This window comes from Sceloporus occidentalis, unplaced genomic scaffold, assembly GCF_023333645.1.
Source record: "Sceloporus occidentalis isolate IW3139 unplaced genomic scaffold, rSceOcc1.0.p SCAF_83, whole genome shotgun sequence".
Lineage (NCBI taxonomy): Eukaryota > Metazoa > Chordata > Lepidosauria > Squamata > Phrynosomatidae > Sceloporus > Sceloporus occidentalis.
In genome coordinates, this window is record NW_028317063.1 from 1,919,278 (window position 1) to 1,937,076 (window position 17,799).

Here is a 17,799-nt window from a genome sequence, read left to right on the forward strand (position 1 = left end):
CTTTTCTTGTGGTTTTCTGAACTCAGGTTTCAGTTCAGCCTTTCATATACAAGAAACACATTAGGGGAAAAAAAACTCTTATTATTTCACCCAAGAGGGGAATTGAACTCCAAATAAAGCCTGTAAACTGAGTGCACAATCTGGTTAGCTCCATCTCAATTTACTCTCGTTCAGGCTTCATTTCCAAACATCGATTGTGGTCTCCTTATTTGCGATCCACAGCCTTTACCGTAGACATTTATCGCTCTTTTCCCAATACTGCCCAAATAATATGAATGCATGAATGTATTTATTTAAAACGTATATTACATTTTATCCCCTCTGAGGTAGAAAAGCCAACTAGGTCAACAAACAACATGAATTTATTTAAAAAGATTGAATGTGTTATCTTTTGTATCTTTTCTACCACCATACTATGTATTGTAACTATGTAGCTAAATACAAATAGATACATTAAATCATTTCTCAATTTCCCTTTTGTGAAACAAAAATCTACATTTTTACTGCCTTAAGCATACGATTCCTTTAAACATTTAGAAATCTAATTTTTAGTAGCATTGCTCGGGACTGTTGATAGGTATGACAATTTTTTTTTTGAAAGTGCTTTATTTGTATAATTTCAGAAACCCAATGCTCCTTAAACTCATAGCCTTTTAATATCGGGTAGAAATAAATATTGGTTATGATAGGGCAAATGCTTTTAATAGTCTTTAATCCGGGGACGGCTGCTTTTCTCCGTGTATTGTTGTGAAATATATGCACTATTTCCTAACAGCAGTTAATCAGTTGACAGTTGTTTATTTGCACGGCAAACAATAAGAACCTTTGCTACTTACAGGTATTTGCTGACGAAGGGGGATTGAATTTCCGCGTGGAACGTATTAGTCGAGAACAAAAACACACAGCTGAGATCTCTTTATAAAAACTTGTCGTTTTGCTTCTTTCCGTCCCCTAAGTGGCTACTCCGAGCAGAAAGTTCAGGAAACTAAAGGTACGTTTGAGAAACTGGCATATTCCACCATTCTGTTCTACGACTAAACTAAAATGTTAGACTTAGTTACACTGTCTCAGTAACTAGGCCTTATTCTCCAGGCTGTAGCAGCAAATAAAATATAAAATTTTGCTTAAGATTCCCACTGATACTAACTTTTTTTTTAGCCTATAAAAAAGGTAAAATATATTTTTCGACTCACGGACCTTATTAATAAATAGGAATTTTGGACAAAACGATTGTCATAGCAACACACAGAAAGTTTCCACTTACTGCTGACATGTAGCATTAGAGTTGATTTTTTATCTGTATTTAATTATAGATACACTTGGTCAATTCTTTAAATCATTTTTTTCAAATAATTCTCTGCATGGTCATTATTATTTTTACCTATTACGCATATAAATCTGAACATATCTGTCAGAAATTGTTTTATTTACGTGAAAATCGGGACCAAATTTCAACTTTTTATTTCATTTTATTTATTTAATAGGAAAAATATGGAAACTGATATACAATAAATTATTTCAGTCCTCTGTATATTGCATATATTTGTTATATTGCTCCTGTTACCAAATCTGTTAATCCTCTCGCTCATCACTAGATGTTTAAAGATGGGCAAACTTCCGAGACCAGCTCATCCAATTCGTTTTAAGTGGAAGTTACGGACATTTCCTTTAAGACGTATAAACTCAGACCAATACTTTGCAACTAAAAATAAGTTGTGTTTGATAAATAAATTATATATATAATTAGATCAATAAAAAATAGTTTCTGATACTAAAAGGGAAATGTTTTTTCTTAAAACCCACCCCAAATGAACATTTTTTACATTTCTAATCAAATTTGATCGTGAAGACTTGGCATCGCAAAAGTATCGAGCCCGTATTATAGCGTCTGAAATGTTCCTTAGGTGACATAAGAAGCTAATTTGACTATTTCGGTGGCAGTAACGGCTTCATAAATAGCACTCTTAAAATTTCACAGAACATCTGCCTGTCAGTATATTTTAGACAGGCAGTCTGTTCGTGGTGTAAAACGACTTCTGTACTTCTGAACATTCATCGTATTAACCCGGCTTTTTTTAACCCCTTAATGACAAAGCCCGTACATGTGGGACCACCCATTGTCCTTAAGGGGTTAAAATATAAAATGTATTTGTGACCGTAACCTTTAGAGAGATAGGATTTGGGAATTATATTAAGTGATACGTATATTGAAATGCATCCTTTTGAATTTAGACTACTTTCGAGGACCTTCATCGAACCTTGCCCGGCTCTTCGCAGACATGAATGCGAGCGCTCACGCATCTCCTTTGATAACTCTCGAAAATATTGCCTCTAATCTTCAATGCAGCATACTCGATGAGAGGCTGGCTTTTCATCTAGATGACCAAGATGAATTAAAGCATCTTAGACAATGTTTTCACATTCCAAAGACGATGGATTTGCCAAAAAGTAAGATGATATCTCGTTTTTTTTCCGTCACTATGTTGAAGATGACCTTGACTTTTCCATGAAAGATGAGTATACAAACTGTTATTAGAATCAATTTATACTGATAAATATGGTAGAAACCCATAATTGTATTTTTATTCCAGGTTTTCAGCATTTGATATCAACACCTTTAAATAGATTTGGTATATTTTGTATGATTTCCTCTCTTTTTTCCCCCTCTTTTCCTAATTATTATTTTTTTTCTCATTTTAACTATAATCTTCTTCGCTTAAAAAACAAACAAACTTAACAATATCCTCGATATTTGCTCTTGCTTTATTTTTTTAATAAACTTTTTTCTTAGTCATTCTACTGTTATTGTTGAAATTTTAATTAGTAACATGCCTCACAAAATTCAAATATTATTGACCTTAAAAATGTTACCACTAAGAAAAATTACAGGCCTGATCTGTACCTGGACATAAAATTTTGGCGCTAGACAGAAAAACTTAGGAGACATTGTATGTTTTTTAGGGAGCACGATGGAACTTGTCCAATGAACCTTAAGTTTCAATATGTAGTAGTCTAATATTATTATTATTATTATTATTATTGTTTATTGTTTTATATAGCGCCATCAAATTCCATAGCGCTGTATAATGGGTAGACAGGACATAACAAGTAGTATGCAACATAACAAATTGACTTACAGAGACAACAGGTGAGCTGTTCAGATGAGCTTACAATCTATAAGGCACGTAAGCTTATAGCTGATATGGTACCATTTTGCCTCATTGCAATACATCTATTATGATACAAATAAAATGATTTAATATGTCTATAGATTAGATACCATGGTAACTCATATCATGACTTGAATTTGTTATCCCAACCATCAGGGGAGGACCGGCTTGGTTGGGTATGTTTAAAGGGGCTGCTCTAGTATGAAGATCTTGGCCACCAGAGTGCCCATATCTTCTTTGTACTCCATGTATGGGCTCCCTATCCAGGCCGTGGTGGGCAACGTGTGTAGGACATGACTAGATAGTGTCCACTAAGCAAAATACCTACTAAATATGTTTTGGTACATGTTATTAATGGGCCACTTTGCTGGACTACCACCGGGCTAAAGTGTCCCAGCCTCATCTTTCAAACCATTAAAGAATAATGTGGACTATTTGATTGAACACTTTTTTGGTTAATGTATTTTATGATTTAACGTTACAAATATACAAGTATTTTCCTTTGTACAAATGTAGCTAGTAATTATATCTTCTTTCTAATATATTCATAATGTGTTTATTTTATGTGTTTATTTCTCATTTTTTTAAATTAAAAAGCTGTCTTTTGGTCAATACATAAAAAAATCCAAACAACCATTTGTGTGTCATTTGCCTTAGGCTCCCCTTAGAGTAATTTATTTGTTGCATCTAGAAGTAAAGTTAATGATATGTTTTCCAGCACATATGGTTTTCAAGGTCTTTCTCGCGACAGAGATGTCAAATCATATTATTCAGGAATTGTCTTTTCGGTCTTTCTGTTAAGAAAAGTTTATTTATAGAATTAAAAGGAAACCTACCACGTTTGGCATAATTGTGACCCCATTTTGGTGTATTATATCAGTGTATTTTCATTAAAATTATTATTAATTTATCCACTCTTTAATTTTTCTATCATAATTATGGTATCCAGTAGTACGTCCCCAAAACCATATTTACATCAGGCTTTCATGATGTTACACAATAAACAGAGCCTAGTGATGTACAGTGTTAAAGGGACATATCACTGTGAGGTATCTCCCCGTATGCCTTTCTCCTATTACTCATTAACAATTTGCTAATTGCAATTAGCAATTACCAGCTCAGACCTTCTTACTGAATTTCCAAGTGTTGATCTTAGATTTTGTAAACAGAAGGTATAAAGAGCTATAAACTAAAAAAATGAGAATAAACTTTTTCTTCTATTTTCTTGTTAACATTTGTCCCGAGTTTCATTAGTTAATGTGATTTATTAGAGAGATAATTGATTATTGGGAAGACTCGGATCCAAAATGGCCAACGACAAATGTGAAATCTTTGTTAATAAACAAATTGCTACATTGCCTAATATTTTGCTACAATATTTCAAATACATTAAACCTACTGTGAATATGATCATTATTGTTATTTCCTTTCAAGAATGTTGTCTTTTCTCGGTTGGTCATGTGAAACTTTGTTGCATTCAAAGTGGTCATATCAAAATAACATTGTTTCTTGAATTGAAGCATCATTGTTTTATCTCGAAATCGTTCTTGCAAAACGGCTCGTAATTTTAGATTATCTCGTTATTTTTAAATATCTTTTGTTTAAATCTGTGGCGGAATTGAGATGATAATTTCCTTTGGGCTACCTTTACAACAATTCCTTTTCAGCTGCCCAGGGAAAGCTTACAACATCATTGCAAACTGGCATAATTTACCAAATAACGTCAGATCTATATATTTTCCATCAGTATATTTATGTTTAAGCTATCACAACTTCTATTATCATGCATGAGTGATACACAATTTTATATTACTTGTTAGGGAATCCATACCGTGTTTCTATGGACATGACATACTTACTGAATACATATTTATATTACTCCAGCTGACAGCTCCCTTGTAAAAGATGATGCGGATGGGATATACTTTTGTGGGAATTCACTTGGACTCCCACCGAAGAAAGTTAAAACCTACATAGATGAAGAACTGGACAAGTGGGCAAAAACGTAAGGATACTACATCTGTCTTTGGGCAAAACTGTCTATGTTACGGTTTTTTGAAGTATTTTAAAGGGACACTCTAGCCATCATACGCACTTTAAGAATCCATCATATTTATTAGCCATTGGTTACCCTCCTCCTTGCATGAGGTGCGTTCATCTGAAGGCATCTCCTGCTGCTTGCGCCCATATGAAATGCTTACCGCCAATCAGCTCCACTGCCGGCTCGTGAAGAGTTTTCGGGGTGGTCTAATGATGCCTTTGTGCCCATGCTAAGAAACCATTCCTGCTGATTTAAATGGGAGAGATTTCTCAAGTAGCTAATCAGTGGTGCAAAAACAGAGCCAATGGGGGGGGTGTGTGCTGTAGCTCTGAAGCTGCAGCTTCTCTTAAAGGTTAGTGATTTCATTTGTTCTGACAAGTTGAAGAATGCATTGTAAAGTACTTACAAAGTTTAATATACATAATTCATTGGTGAGGCTGCATGGCATACTGTTTTTGTCCCTTTAACTCCTTCATCACAATGCATTGTTTTTAATAGGTTGAAGGACAACCCATTGTCCTTAAGGGGTTAACTGCGCTAAATTCTAATTTATACTGTGTTTAATAACTGGCAAATCTGTGTGTATTTAAGAAAACAGAATAAGCATGTTTCATTCATTTACCCTAGAAATAAAAGAAGATTTGATGCTTGGCTATTTAAAGATGTACACAACTATTCTGTTGAAAATGAGTATTATTATAATCACCAAAAATATGAGAATTGTTATTTTTTTTGTTATTGTACATTCAGTTTTAACATGTTAACACAATTATCCTAACAATATTAAATCCAAGTCCAAATATGATTATGAATTCAAGTCATTTTTTTGTGGCATATAATACTTTTTCAGTTCTCTAATGACATCTAAGGACCCTTTATAATGACAAGGTCACCGTAAGCGGTTAAACGGATTCCAGGAACCCAGAAGGGAATTTATTAACAAATGGGTGTCTGCCATCACCGAAAGTGAAAATGGTTCAGGCCATTACAAGCCTAAAATACTTAAACCCATTACCAGCACTTAGTGCAACAGTCGCAGTTGCTATCACTGCATCACTAAGTGATTAAGCAGCCAATATTGTAAGTGGCTATAAGGGAAGCAGAGGTGAAAGAAGTCAAAATTCATTAAAAGCCTATTTTTTTTTCTTTTCAAAAGCGGCACCGGACATTTAATCGTTTGAAATGTAATTAAACATTATTGGGTGGAACCAGTGAAATTAATTAATTCAATCAATATTAGTTGTTCGATAGTAAAAATGATCGCTTTTGCTCTCAGCGAGTTAGCTGAACTGTTTGGGTCTGAAAGGGTTAATATCTTAAAAAAAATAGCTGACTTAAGACTCGTTTCTTAAACGCACATTTTCGGAAAAGTCAAGGTTAACAGCTTTAGCGTCATCAAGTTTTCAGTTAAATAGACATTTTAGTAAAAAAAAAAACAAGAACATTAAAACAAGATATATTCTAGTTTGATCCGTGATCCTTAAGAGCAGAGCTCCTCGTTCTTACTTGTATGTCAGGGACATCCATAGAACAAAGGAAACAATCATTATTTATAAGAAGTTATAAGATGTATGGAGTACTGCTCAATGCTTTTATTGGTGACAAAGTTTTTAGCGCCTAGATCTATCACTCCTTTTGTCTCAAGTAACCTAAACAAATTTCATTTTATGTATGAATTCGGAAATTCTATGAAATTGTAGTGGTCAATATTCATAATCTATCGGGGAGAGAGTTGATACCCACACGGACGCTGCTACATCTTGAATGACAAAACTATTTAAACGTAAGAAGTTGGGTTGTCCTATGGAATAAAAGTCATTTTGACCTAGATTGACTATGACTAGGGCAGCAAGTCTATGAGCAGCAAACCTTGTATCAAAAGGCTGGGCGTAGATCATACTATTGAATGATGAGGCTGCATGACCCATTTACATTATAGTGGTCTGTGCTTAACGGACACAGCCTCCCTAATATTTCTTTCCAAGGCAATGTTTCAGGTTATGATGTTCATACCAGGGAACATTTGGGCTCCAGGTACTTGGAGTCTACCTCGCAGAATGAGGCCAAGACTACCCGCTGGCGTCGCGGGTGGTTCCCACTGACGTCAGTAGAAGCTTCCACTGACGTCAGTAGAAGGTTACCACCGAAGTTTCTGGGCACACCTCCATTTAATGGGGAAATGAGTGGGTCATCTGGGTCCTGTGACCCGGATGATTTGGGTGTCGACTCGGAGAACTGGAGAACCGGCACTTCTCCCAGCTCCCAAGTATGATGACTTTATGCCCCGACGCTCAAACTCCACTAAAGTTAGGTCTTGAAAGATAGGTGGAAAGAGTGTTTTGGGGTAGACCTAGTTCAACATTAGACATAATTACACTGCCACGTTATTTCAGTTTTAAAGAGAAATCCTGTTTTTTCACATAAAATATTACCTACAATATATTATTTGCTTTAGGTTCCCTAACCATGGTGAGGCAAATTTTTCTTTAGCCAAATCTATGAAAGCCAAGGTCCTCTTAACGAGAAACTCCGTACTTTAACACATAGCTGAGTGATCTCTTTAAACTTTGTGTGGTGTACCCCTTGCAAATGCGTGGAGAGATTGTGGAAGAATCCCTGTATTCTGCTTTAATGTAAAATTGTATCAAAAAAAGCTTGTTACACTTTGGAAACCTTTAACCTCCAGAGTTTCTGGTGCAATGTCAAAGGTAATAAGATGAATACCCGAAGTATGAAATACGATGAGGAAGGATGAAATATTTGCATAGCGTCTTCCAGGCGTCTGAAAATGTGTTTGGACACCTAGTACTCCGTGCCAGCAGCAAGAACAGAACTAATTCATTTGATTATAATAACCCGAGCTCTGCTGCCTACATTCTGTGATATTATATTTACATTGGAATATTCCTTAGTTTATTGTTAAAACTTGTACTTTGGAGTTTACTTGAGACAAGGTTTCCAAGACAATTAGCTGATTAGTTAATTTTTGATCTATGAAAAATAAAGTGGACATATATACCCGTAATTTGGTTTCAATGTATCTATTTTTTTAAATTCTCTGATATTTTTCCAATTAATTCATTTCTGTAAATTCTATGGGCTAACCCAGGGGTAGGCAATCTTCGGCTCTCCAGATGTTGTGGACTACATTTCCCTTGATGCTTTGCCAGCATTATGACTGTAAGAGCATTATGGGAGATGTAGTCCACAACATCAGGGGAGCCAAAGATTGTCTACCCCTGGGCTAACCTATTTCTTCTAGTTCTGTGACACTGTATATTGTTTCAAATTGGGAGCCTCTGTGGTCCATAGATTCTGACACACTAAGCCACTTATCAATTAAAAGTCTGAATTAATGGCCAGTTATGTTGACTTATCTGATATTTGCTTTTTTTCAGAGGCGTCCACGGCCATTTCATTGGTAAACGTCCATGGGCTTTGGGCGATGAATGTATTGTGGATCTGATGACCAAACTTGTTGGTATGTTTCTTTAAAAATGCATAATGTGAAATTACCAGCTGGTTACCAATTAAAGACATGTAATATGTTGATGGTCATTTAGAATTCCCATGTTATAAATAAACCTGCTGGATCTCTGCTGGATGAAGTCTCAACCACTGGTCTTGTAGACAGCAACTTTTTATGAAGAGCATTTGACAAAATCCCCATAAGCAACATTGACTCCCAGAAGCCAGAAGCCATGCCACAGACACTGGTGTCTGGGTGCGGACACTTTGCCTTCCCTCGGTACACACACACGCGTGTGTCTAGAAGTCTGTTAACACCCAGGACAATCCTATGTCCCAAACCTCTGATGGCTCGCAGAGTCCTAAACAGCATCAAAGTATCAACAACTCCTCTTTTAAAAGTAATTCTGGGACCTTTAATGACAGCAGCTTTTCAAGCGTATTAGCCTCCACCTTGCTTCAAAGTACATCTAAAGTCACTACAATGTTATATTCAGAGCCAAGTAAAAAATTAGGCAATATCTGCGGAAAGTAGCGCTTTCCACCCTGTTAAACTCTCATAGAAAAAAGTAATGTTTCCACAAGCATTATCACATCATGTGAGATGTGTGACATCATGATGCAGGCCTTTTTAAATGATTTTCCCACCTCTAGTGATATATAAAGAAGATATATTGATCCACTCTCCTGTGTTCAATCCACTAAACACGTTCTACATCTATTTTGTTTCCCACCAGATAGCGCTGTTTAGTACAAGACCAAATCTGGTATAATCATTGAAATAATTTTAAGAGACACAGATGCGTCTAAGAATCTCTTTGCCAATGAAAGTGAAGTTGGTAAAAGGGTATTAAGTGCTGACTCCCAGTATATACAATAGAGTAGGCAAATGGTACACTGGTTTATAGTGTTGCCAACACGCTGAATCAGCATTTGTGAAGTCAGCGCAGTACCACGGTGACAGCAAACCGAAATGATGAAGTGTATATGCAAAAGGCAAAGAGCATTTAAATTAGGATGATTGGACTGCTATTCATTAAAATACTACTTTATGATTTATAAAGCACTATGCAAAGCCTGCTTCCAAACCCAGCCATTATTAGTTCTGTACCATTCTTCTTCTATAAATCATTCGAGGGAGCTCAAATCATACCAGACTTCTATCTACATGAATTCCGCAGCAACAAATTAAAAGTTTGCACATATTTAAGGAAAAATAATATTCACTTAATGTAAGTAATGTCGAATGCAGATATCATTCACCATCATTCTAGGTGTGTGATTATATGATATTATATATAGTTTCCAAATATGAGCACCTAATCATCAAGATGATTCCTTTAGGGCATGTTCTTGATTTGAATTTGTATTAAAGACAGATTTTAGGGTGATTCTGGGTCTAGTAATTCATCCAGACACAGAATGACCATTGGGCACAACAGGAAAACACTGATAACAACCCCTACTTTCCCCAATAATGCCCATGAGGCTGCTCATGTGGCTGCTCATGTGGCTGATGTAATATCTAAAGGGGCAATCAATGCACTTTAATGTGTGTGATAATAAGCAGTCCCTTTACATTTCTGTGTGGTCCCTGCTGTAAATGCATGGGGGGGGTTCTACAGAATTATAGAATTATACAAATATGCATTTGCCCCCATTATCTGCCCCCAGCTATTTTTTTTACATGGTGTGTGTTCTGTCGAATGTGATATACAGCACTTTGAGAGTCAACTACAGCTCTGGCTCTCCAAACGTTCAGGGGGCATTTAATGGGACTGCCCATTCACAGAAAAATGCTCCTATTGATTTCAAACAGAGTGCTTTCCTGCCTCTGATTGGCTGCATCAAGCAGCCAATCAGTGGTGCAAAATGGCGGACCCTGGAGGGGATGTTCTGGTACAGCTCTGCAGGTAAGTGATTTAATTGTATTTTTTTTTAGTAAATGTATTCTTTGGTGAAAATCCTGGGTGGGACAGTGGAGCCACACACTAGACTTTTACATTAAGCAGAGGTAAAGTATAATATGTGTCCATCCATAGGTATCCAGCTTAGATACTAAGTGTCTCTCCATTTAAGCTTTCCATTTATCTGATGGGTGCCTTTACAAACAGTTAACGTTTACCCTTTCTATACAATGGTCATATTTAGTGTGTAATCTATATTTCCAAAAGCCAAACAAAGCCTGCATTAAATGATCATTTCATTTATTCTCCTACGACGCTATTTTCTTAACATGTCTTTCCAAAGTTTATGGTCTGCTGTGATATTTCAAAAAATTCCCCTTGGCTTTACATTCATCTAAGTGACTCCATCCATCTGTAGTTATTACCAGGTAATATTAATCTTCTGTCAGAATTACTGAGTGCCCTTTTTAGTTTTGTAACAGCCTTTAAAACCGCCTGAATCTTGAATATATTAAAGGAGTCGACAATAACAAAACAAGCCAAGTGACCAACAGAAAATGTCCTCTTGCATAATGAGCCAAAAATTCAGAATATATAAAAATACAGAATTGGACTGCAGATCCGACCCATCTAGTCTCTCTATTTTAACCGCTTTAAATAATGAGACCTTAATCAGTCTTGTCTTAGATTCAGGAGCCACATGCCTATCCCAAACATATTTAAATTATTAATATTAATATTATTATTATTATTTTTGTTATTTTTATTGTTATTATCATTATTATTATTATTATTATTGTTATTGTTATTATATATAACAGTTATACATTGAAAGTATAATTACAATTTTTTTATGCCCCAAAAAGGGCATCAGGTGTATATCCTTAATACATAATTTAAATGGAATCCGAAATGCTTTGAATTTGTTCTTCACTACAGATAATACGGTATTACTTTGCAGTTTCAAAGCTATTAATTTTAAGCACAGCCTCACTTTTCCGATATTTCAGTTTTCCAACATATTCTTTCTAGAACACGTTTTTTTTTTTTTTTTTTACGAATTCAGCTTGAAAAATAATGATACCCATTAATCAACCAACAGTTGGTCTCAAAATGCAACTACTTCATTATCTGTTTATTCCTTTGACCAAATGAGAGAAATATTTTTTTCTGCTATGTCACAAAAGTATGTTTCTTTTTTTTTCAACATATTGAAAAGTTGTAGCCTAAGCAACAAAAAGTGATATTTTTTCCGTATTAACAGAAATTATCGGACAAAGAAAGTGCTGAGGAAATCTCTAATATGTTTCAGGTGCGAAAAGGGAAGAGGTGGCTTTAATGAATGGACTGACTGTTAATTTGCACCTTCAAATGGTAAGTTACTCCACCTCTAAAGTGAGGTTTCTACTTTGAATTGCATATTTAACTTATCTTTTATGTTCGATAAGGAACAAACATTGCATTATTTTCCTTGGAAATTGTTTGCTTGGAAGTTTATTCTTGAGCATTAAAATAGTTTGTATTGATGTTGGGACCATTCAATGCGAGTATACAAACCAACATATTTCCTAATATCCTAATGCATTACCTACCAGCACAATGACTATGCGAATAATCAGAAATTTCAGGTAATCTGCTGACTAGAAGTCAAAAAAATATATAGAATCAATGTAGAAAATGTATTTTAGCATATAAATGCAGAAAAGTGCAGTTCAATGTTAAGGAATGTAGCGCCAAGATATGATTTTTGATTGATTATTCAAGAATTCAAGGGATTTTGTAAAAAGGGTCATCTCTCAGTTCATCGTTGATGAATGTCTCTTCCTTAGCATAGTCGCTGTCTCTCAACAATACTCCAGACACAACAGACTGACAACTTGGCCTTTCTTGTTGTCCTTTCGAAATATATAGTAACACAAAATGTTGTCCTGTTGGTCTCAGAGAACATGGTGGTGACGCCAGGGAAAAAAGTCACATCAACCTTAAGGCCTAAGAGCTGCCTTCAGTAGTTAGATATAAAATTCATTAGAAATCAAAAAAAGAAATATATTCTAAAACTAAATTTAAGAATTCTGTCACGGTGAGACAAGCATTATAACATCTTCTCAGAAGAATGCAGCTTCATCATACAGTTCAGCTTTCAATGTCTTCTTTTCTTAACAAAGACAGTTACATGACATCTAAAAAGTAAAGTTTTTAACTGAAGGCTGTGAAGTTTATGGGTGAGAAAAAAAAATATAAAGTTATAAAGCTTTCAGTGTCAAATGGCTCTTTGGAGGAGTTGAATGATCTCAAAAGACGGTTTTTCATTTTCAACTATGCTAAAGAACAACATAAAATTCATGCTTATCAGGCCTAGACTGGAAAATGCCCAATGGACTGCTGGACGACAGTGGCCCTTACTCAGCTTATTTGCCATTCCAGCAGCAGATCGGGTTCTACAATGTGTGGTCCTGACACGTGGCTGAGGAAATTAACTTTCTCTTAGTTGACTCTACTTTCTATGTGCTTGCATCATGATGGCCCCATGACCTATTCTGCCCTTGGCCAAGTTAGTTTAGGGCGGCAGGTCCAGGCTCCCTGTATTGCCATTGCTCACTGATCTCCCCAACTGGCCTGTTAACACTATGGAAGACAATGGCGATTGGCACAGCCTCCATAGTTAATTTTTGTCTGGCACCACCAGTCCTTAAAAGGCAGAGTGCCGGCTTTTTTCATAGGAAGACTATGTATTTTAAGGCACATAAAAAGATTGTCTTAATTTTAGGGCTGTGCATCTGCCCGAGTCAGCTCAACATGTTGGTGTTTTCACCTGCTTTCTCTGTAAGCCATAATGAACCTACTGAGATAACTGGTATCGAGCAACTGATTCTTCTGGTGGGAAGGTATTAACCTTTAATACCATTAAAAGCAAGTCTTGCTTTTGCAAGAAATGTAACTTTTAATACATTTATCTTTAGGGTTAAGAGGGTTTCAAGGGTCAACATAAGTGAGAATTATTCAGGACTTTCTCCTATGAAAAGGGGGACATCTGGTAACCCTCCCATGTAAATATGGGTAAGCGGTAACATTTGCGTGCATTATTTGAATGTCTCTGCTTAGAATCTTTAAAATGGATTAAACACTTGCAGGCTTTAGATTCGGTGCTGAGTTTTTGTCATCTCTGCTATTGTATAATCGTGAATTTTGCATACAAACACACCATTTATTATTAATTAAAACAGAAGTTGAGTGAATTTTAACACTGAATAGCATAATTGACGGCGCTCTTGTTCAAGTACCATTCTTGGGTTGCCATCTGTTGTTTGCGATGTTACAACCCAATATTTTTGATGAGAAAATAAAGATTGACTTCAAATAGTTTAATATAGTTACAATGCGGGAAGAAATTAAATTTGTCGGAAAAGATAGGCACCGGCTGAAGTTCTTACGAATAAAAAAAAAAGAGTCCATGAATCTAATTAACATTAAAAATTTTCCGCCTTGAGAATTATTCAGAGCAACTGTAAGCTCAGACGCTGATGCTTTTAAGCAATCCTTGGTGTCACACTGAATATACTGCAAAAGTGACATGAAGTGACATTGTAGCTCAAAGAAGAACGCCTTTTAATATTCATTCTCATTAAATTTACCTTTGGAAACTGGTTATATTTGCGTTTTTAATATTGTAAACAGTATGATTATTTGCAAGACAACCGAGCGCTTTCAAAGGGAATATTTTACCTGAATCTAAGATGAGATCGAGGACTGAGTAAAGTTTGAGTCTATACAGAAGGGAAAACAGGCAGACTAGATGAACGGAATGGGTCTCTCAGCCTTCAGATTCTATGTGTCTTATAGCAAACATAACCTGAGCTTGCTTTCCTTATTCTTCATTCATCATCTTCTTCTTTAGGTTGGGGTTGAATAGGTAACAGAGAGACAAAACTATTAAACTCAAGTAAATCTGGATAATCCCAGGAATGCTTCAGAAGTTGATGGGTCTACTTTAATTCTACAACTTCCATAACTAATTAGGATATCTGGGAACTTAATGGCTCCGGTTACCCAGAGCCCCCTCCAGTGGGATGCAGGCATGAAGTCCCGCTGACGTCGATGGGCCTTCCTGCTGAGATCGCGGGTCATGCCGCTGTTTAAGGGGAAATGGATGAGGATGAGGATTGATTTACCATAATTTACCACTTTTATTAGAGGAACATACTCCTATCATTTCAGAATATCTGTGTTGAGGATGGGGGAGGGTATGGTTAGCCCCAAGAGGGGCAAGAGAAGATCCATTTCTCATTGCTCAGCTACAGAGCATCACAAGGTGGCTACACAGGATCTCCATTAATTTTTCAGCTTCATGGACCAGTCATGGAACATCAGAGAATTTCTCCAACTGATCAATGAGTCTGTAGTTTTATTTTGTATCCAATAATTAGAAACAGAATTGAAACGATATTCTTTCTTAGCAACCATTAGCTTCAAATCATTTGACCTGCAATCCCATATTTAAAAATTGGTGATATATTTAAATGTGCACTGACCAAAAAGTAATAATACTTTTTTTATTTTGTATTTTTTTTCCAGTTATCTTTTTATAAGCCTACAAAAGATCGCCATAAAATCCTTCTGGAGGCAAAAGCTTTTCCGTCTGACCATGTAAGGACGTTGTTCATAAATTATGCCATTTTACATGTACTATTTTAATATTAATCACCTTTTTCTAAAGCTCTATATTCTATATGGCTAATAAGAATTGGGTCAACATAGAAACAAATGTAAAGTGGTATAAGCTTTCAGGAGCTCAGAGGTCTCTTCTTCAGATAGAAGAACAGAATCACTTTACCCTTTTGTCCACAATGAGTTAACACCAGATCTTCAGCAAAATTATGTTTGATAAATATTGGGAGAAGGAAAATGGATGTAAATTGAAAGGCGTCTGATTTCTGTTATTACATGCATCAAATATTCATGATTTATGAAGCTTCTCATATTGTTTTCAAATTTAAGATAAGTCAGACTCATAACTTAACTACGCCGTCATTTTAATCACATCACAAATGTAGACGGTGTCAAACTATTGTATCATAAAACACAATATCTGGAATATTTCTGATAAGATAAAATGAAATTTCTAAATTGCAAAAAAAGCCATTGCCCTTCATAATATATACAATATTCAAGAAATCAAATTAAACAATTCATTATGCATGGCCATCTTGGTAATAAAACAGTAAGTTAGGGAATGGTAAAAAAATCATCTCACCTCAACTCATCTTAGCACTCTTTAATGGATACAAGTTTGATAACTTGGTGAAGGACTCACCCAATACAATTCAACCCAAGCCAACCTAACCCAACCCAACCCAACCAAATCCCATTTTCAATAATATCCTCTAAAATTTCAGGTGCCTAAATGTGAAAACCTGTGTTGGGGGTGTGGCTAAAGGCAGGAAGAGGTGGGTCTTTCTGCCCACCTTACTCGAAGATTCACCTTGTAGCTCTCAGCTGTATATCATCGCACCTCCATTGATTTTACAGCTCCCTGGGCCAGTCAGGGGGCATCAGAGGTTCTCCTCAACTGGTCCATGATTCGTACTGCCCTCAAAAGCAAACCAGTGGGGCAACTATGCAGGTCAGAGGGATAGTGCCCAAAAATCAAGATTTTGTCCAGGCTAAAGGTTATGCATCATAGTTCCATGTTGTATCTTGACACATACCTCTTGGTGGCCTGCAGATTAAACTGTGAGAAGGATCTAAATAAAATGAATTTATTTTTCAGTACGCTGTTGAATCACAGATCCAATTTCATGGTCTTGACGTGGAGAAGAGCATGCTGCTAGTTCACCCACGGGAGGTTTGTGACATTTCTAGATACATTTATAAATACTTTTATTCCTGTTTTTTAACAACATTGCCCTATGTTATCTTCCATAATCCTGGGGGAGACAGGGGATTGATTAATTTAATGCATTGGAATTATTTGCAGATTTTTTCTGGCCTATCCGTTAAGTATAGTTGTATCTATTACTACATCAAGAGGATCAATCATAATGATGTCCATATGTCCAAAATGTTGGACTTTTGAGAGTTACTTTAGAAGGGCTAGTTTGACGAAGCTGCTCAGACAGGACTGATTAACTTTTTGTATTCATATTTTTTAATGGAAAATCAAAAAAAAAATAGAAACATAGAATCCGATGACAGATAAGAACCTTTTCGTCAGTCGTTGGTCTCTTAGATTCAGGAGCCATATATCTATCCCATACATGTTTGATATCCTCACTGTATTACCCTCTACCACTTCTGCCACTTATCTACCACCCCTTCAGAAAGAAAAAATACAACATAAAATATTTTATGAAATGCCTATAAAAATGCTTGCTTTTTTTTGCCATGTGAAAATCACGTCATGACAGGGGGAAGAAACATTAAGGACGGAGGACATCCTTTCAGTTATTGAAAAAGAAGGTGACTCTATCGCCGTTATTTTATTCAGCGGAGTGCAGTATTACACCGGACAGTTATTCGATATTCTGAAAATAGCTGAGGCCGGACAACAAAAGGTATATATATGACTAATATTATTTACAGAATCATAGTTTGATCCCCGATGCATTCCGTCTGACAAGCTGTAATAGGCATTCGGTGTTAAATCATAACCATCTGCTTTCGGGGAAAATCTTCCCAGTCAGCAAGGTAAGCAAAGCTCCCTCTGGTGCTGACAATACTTTTGCTCATCTTCTCAACTTGCGAAAGACAGGTATAAGACATAGTTCATCGCCCCCTGCTTTATGATTGCCCTATGGTGATTTTAACCTTCAAGCCCTAGATCCACAGATAATATCGTTTGTTACAAAGCGCCTGAATGCTTAAAAAATTAGTCTAATAAATCTTACTAAGAGGTCAGAATATAATGCAGATGGGAAATAGTCTTAACTCTGTTAATCTATCGTTTCTAATTATATGTGATGGGTTTTTCCCCAACTGTTCTTTGTAAAAAGAATGTAAGACAAGGCCATGGAATGATCAAGGAGAGACGGGCCGTCGAGACGGCCAAACGGGTGAAATACCATACAAAACAATTCTGAGATTAACTCATTGAGGGCCGACAGCTGATTAATATCTTAATCACCTGTTCCATGGTGCATCCCCACTCGGGAGGATCTCGGGTTAGATGCCCTCAAGCGTGAATGCGCCATAGGGCAGACGATCAAGCACCTGTCCT

General features: G+C 36.1%; 1 protein-coding gene across 1 annotated transcript in view; it reads left to right on the forward strand.

Moving 5' to 3' along the window:
- Positions 1 to 2,279: 2,279 nt before the first annotated feature.
- LOC149285177 (kynureninase-like) overlaps positions 2,280 to 17,799 on the forward strand; it is a 28,532-nt gene continuing 13,012 nt past the window's right edge. Inside the window, exons 1-7 of the mRNA XM_089495721.1 lie at positions 2,280 to 2,448; positions 5,055 to 5,175; positions 8,610 to 8,692; positions 11,899 to 11,960; positions 15,159 to 15,230; positions 16,354 to 16,428; positions 16,991 to 17,137. Coding sequence (XP_089351847.1) covers positions 2,280 to 2,448; positions 5,055 to 5,175; positions 8,610 to 8,692; positions 11,899 to 11,960; positions 15,159 to 15,230; positions 16,354 to 16,428; positions 16,991 to 17,137 — 729 coding nt within the window. The remainder of the gene's footprint in view (positions 2,449 to 5,054; positions 5,176 to 8,609; positions 8,693 to 11,898; positions 11,961 to 15,158; positions 15,231 to 16,353; positions 16,429 to 16,990; positions 17,138 to 17,799) is intronic.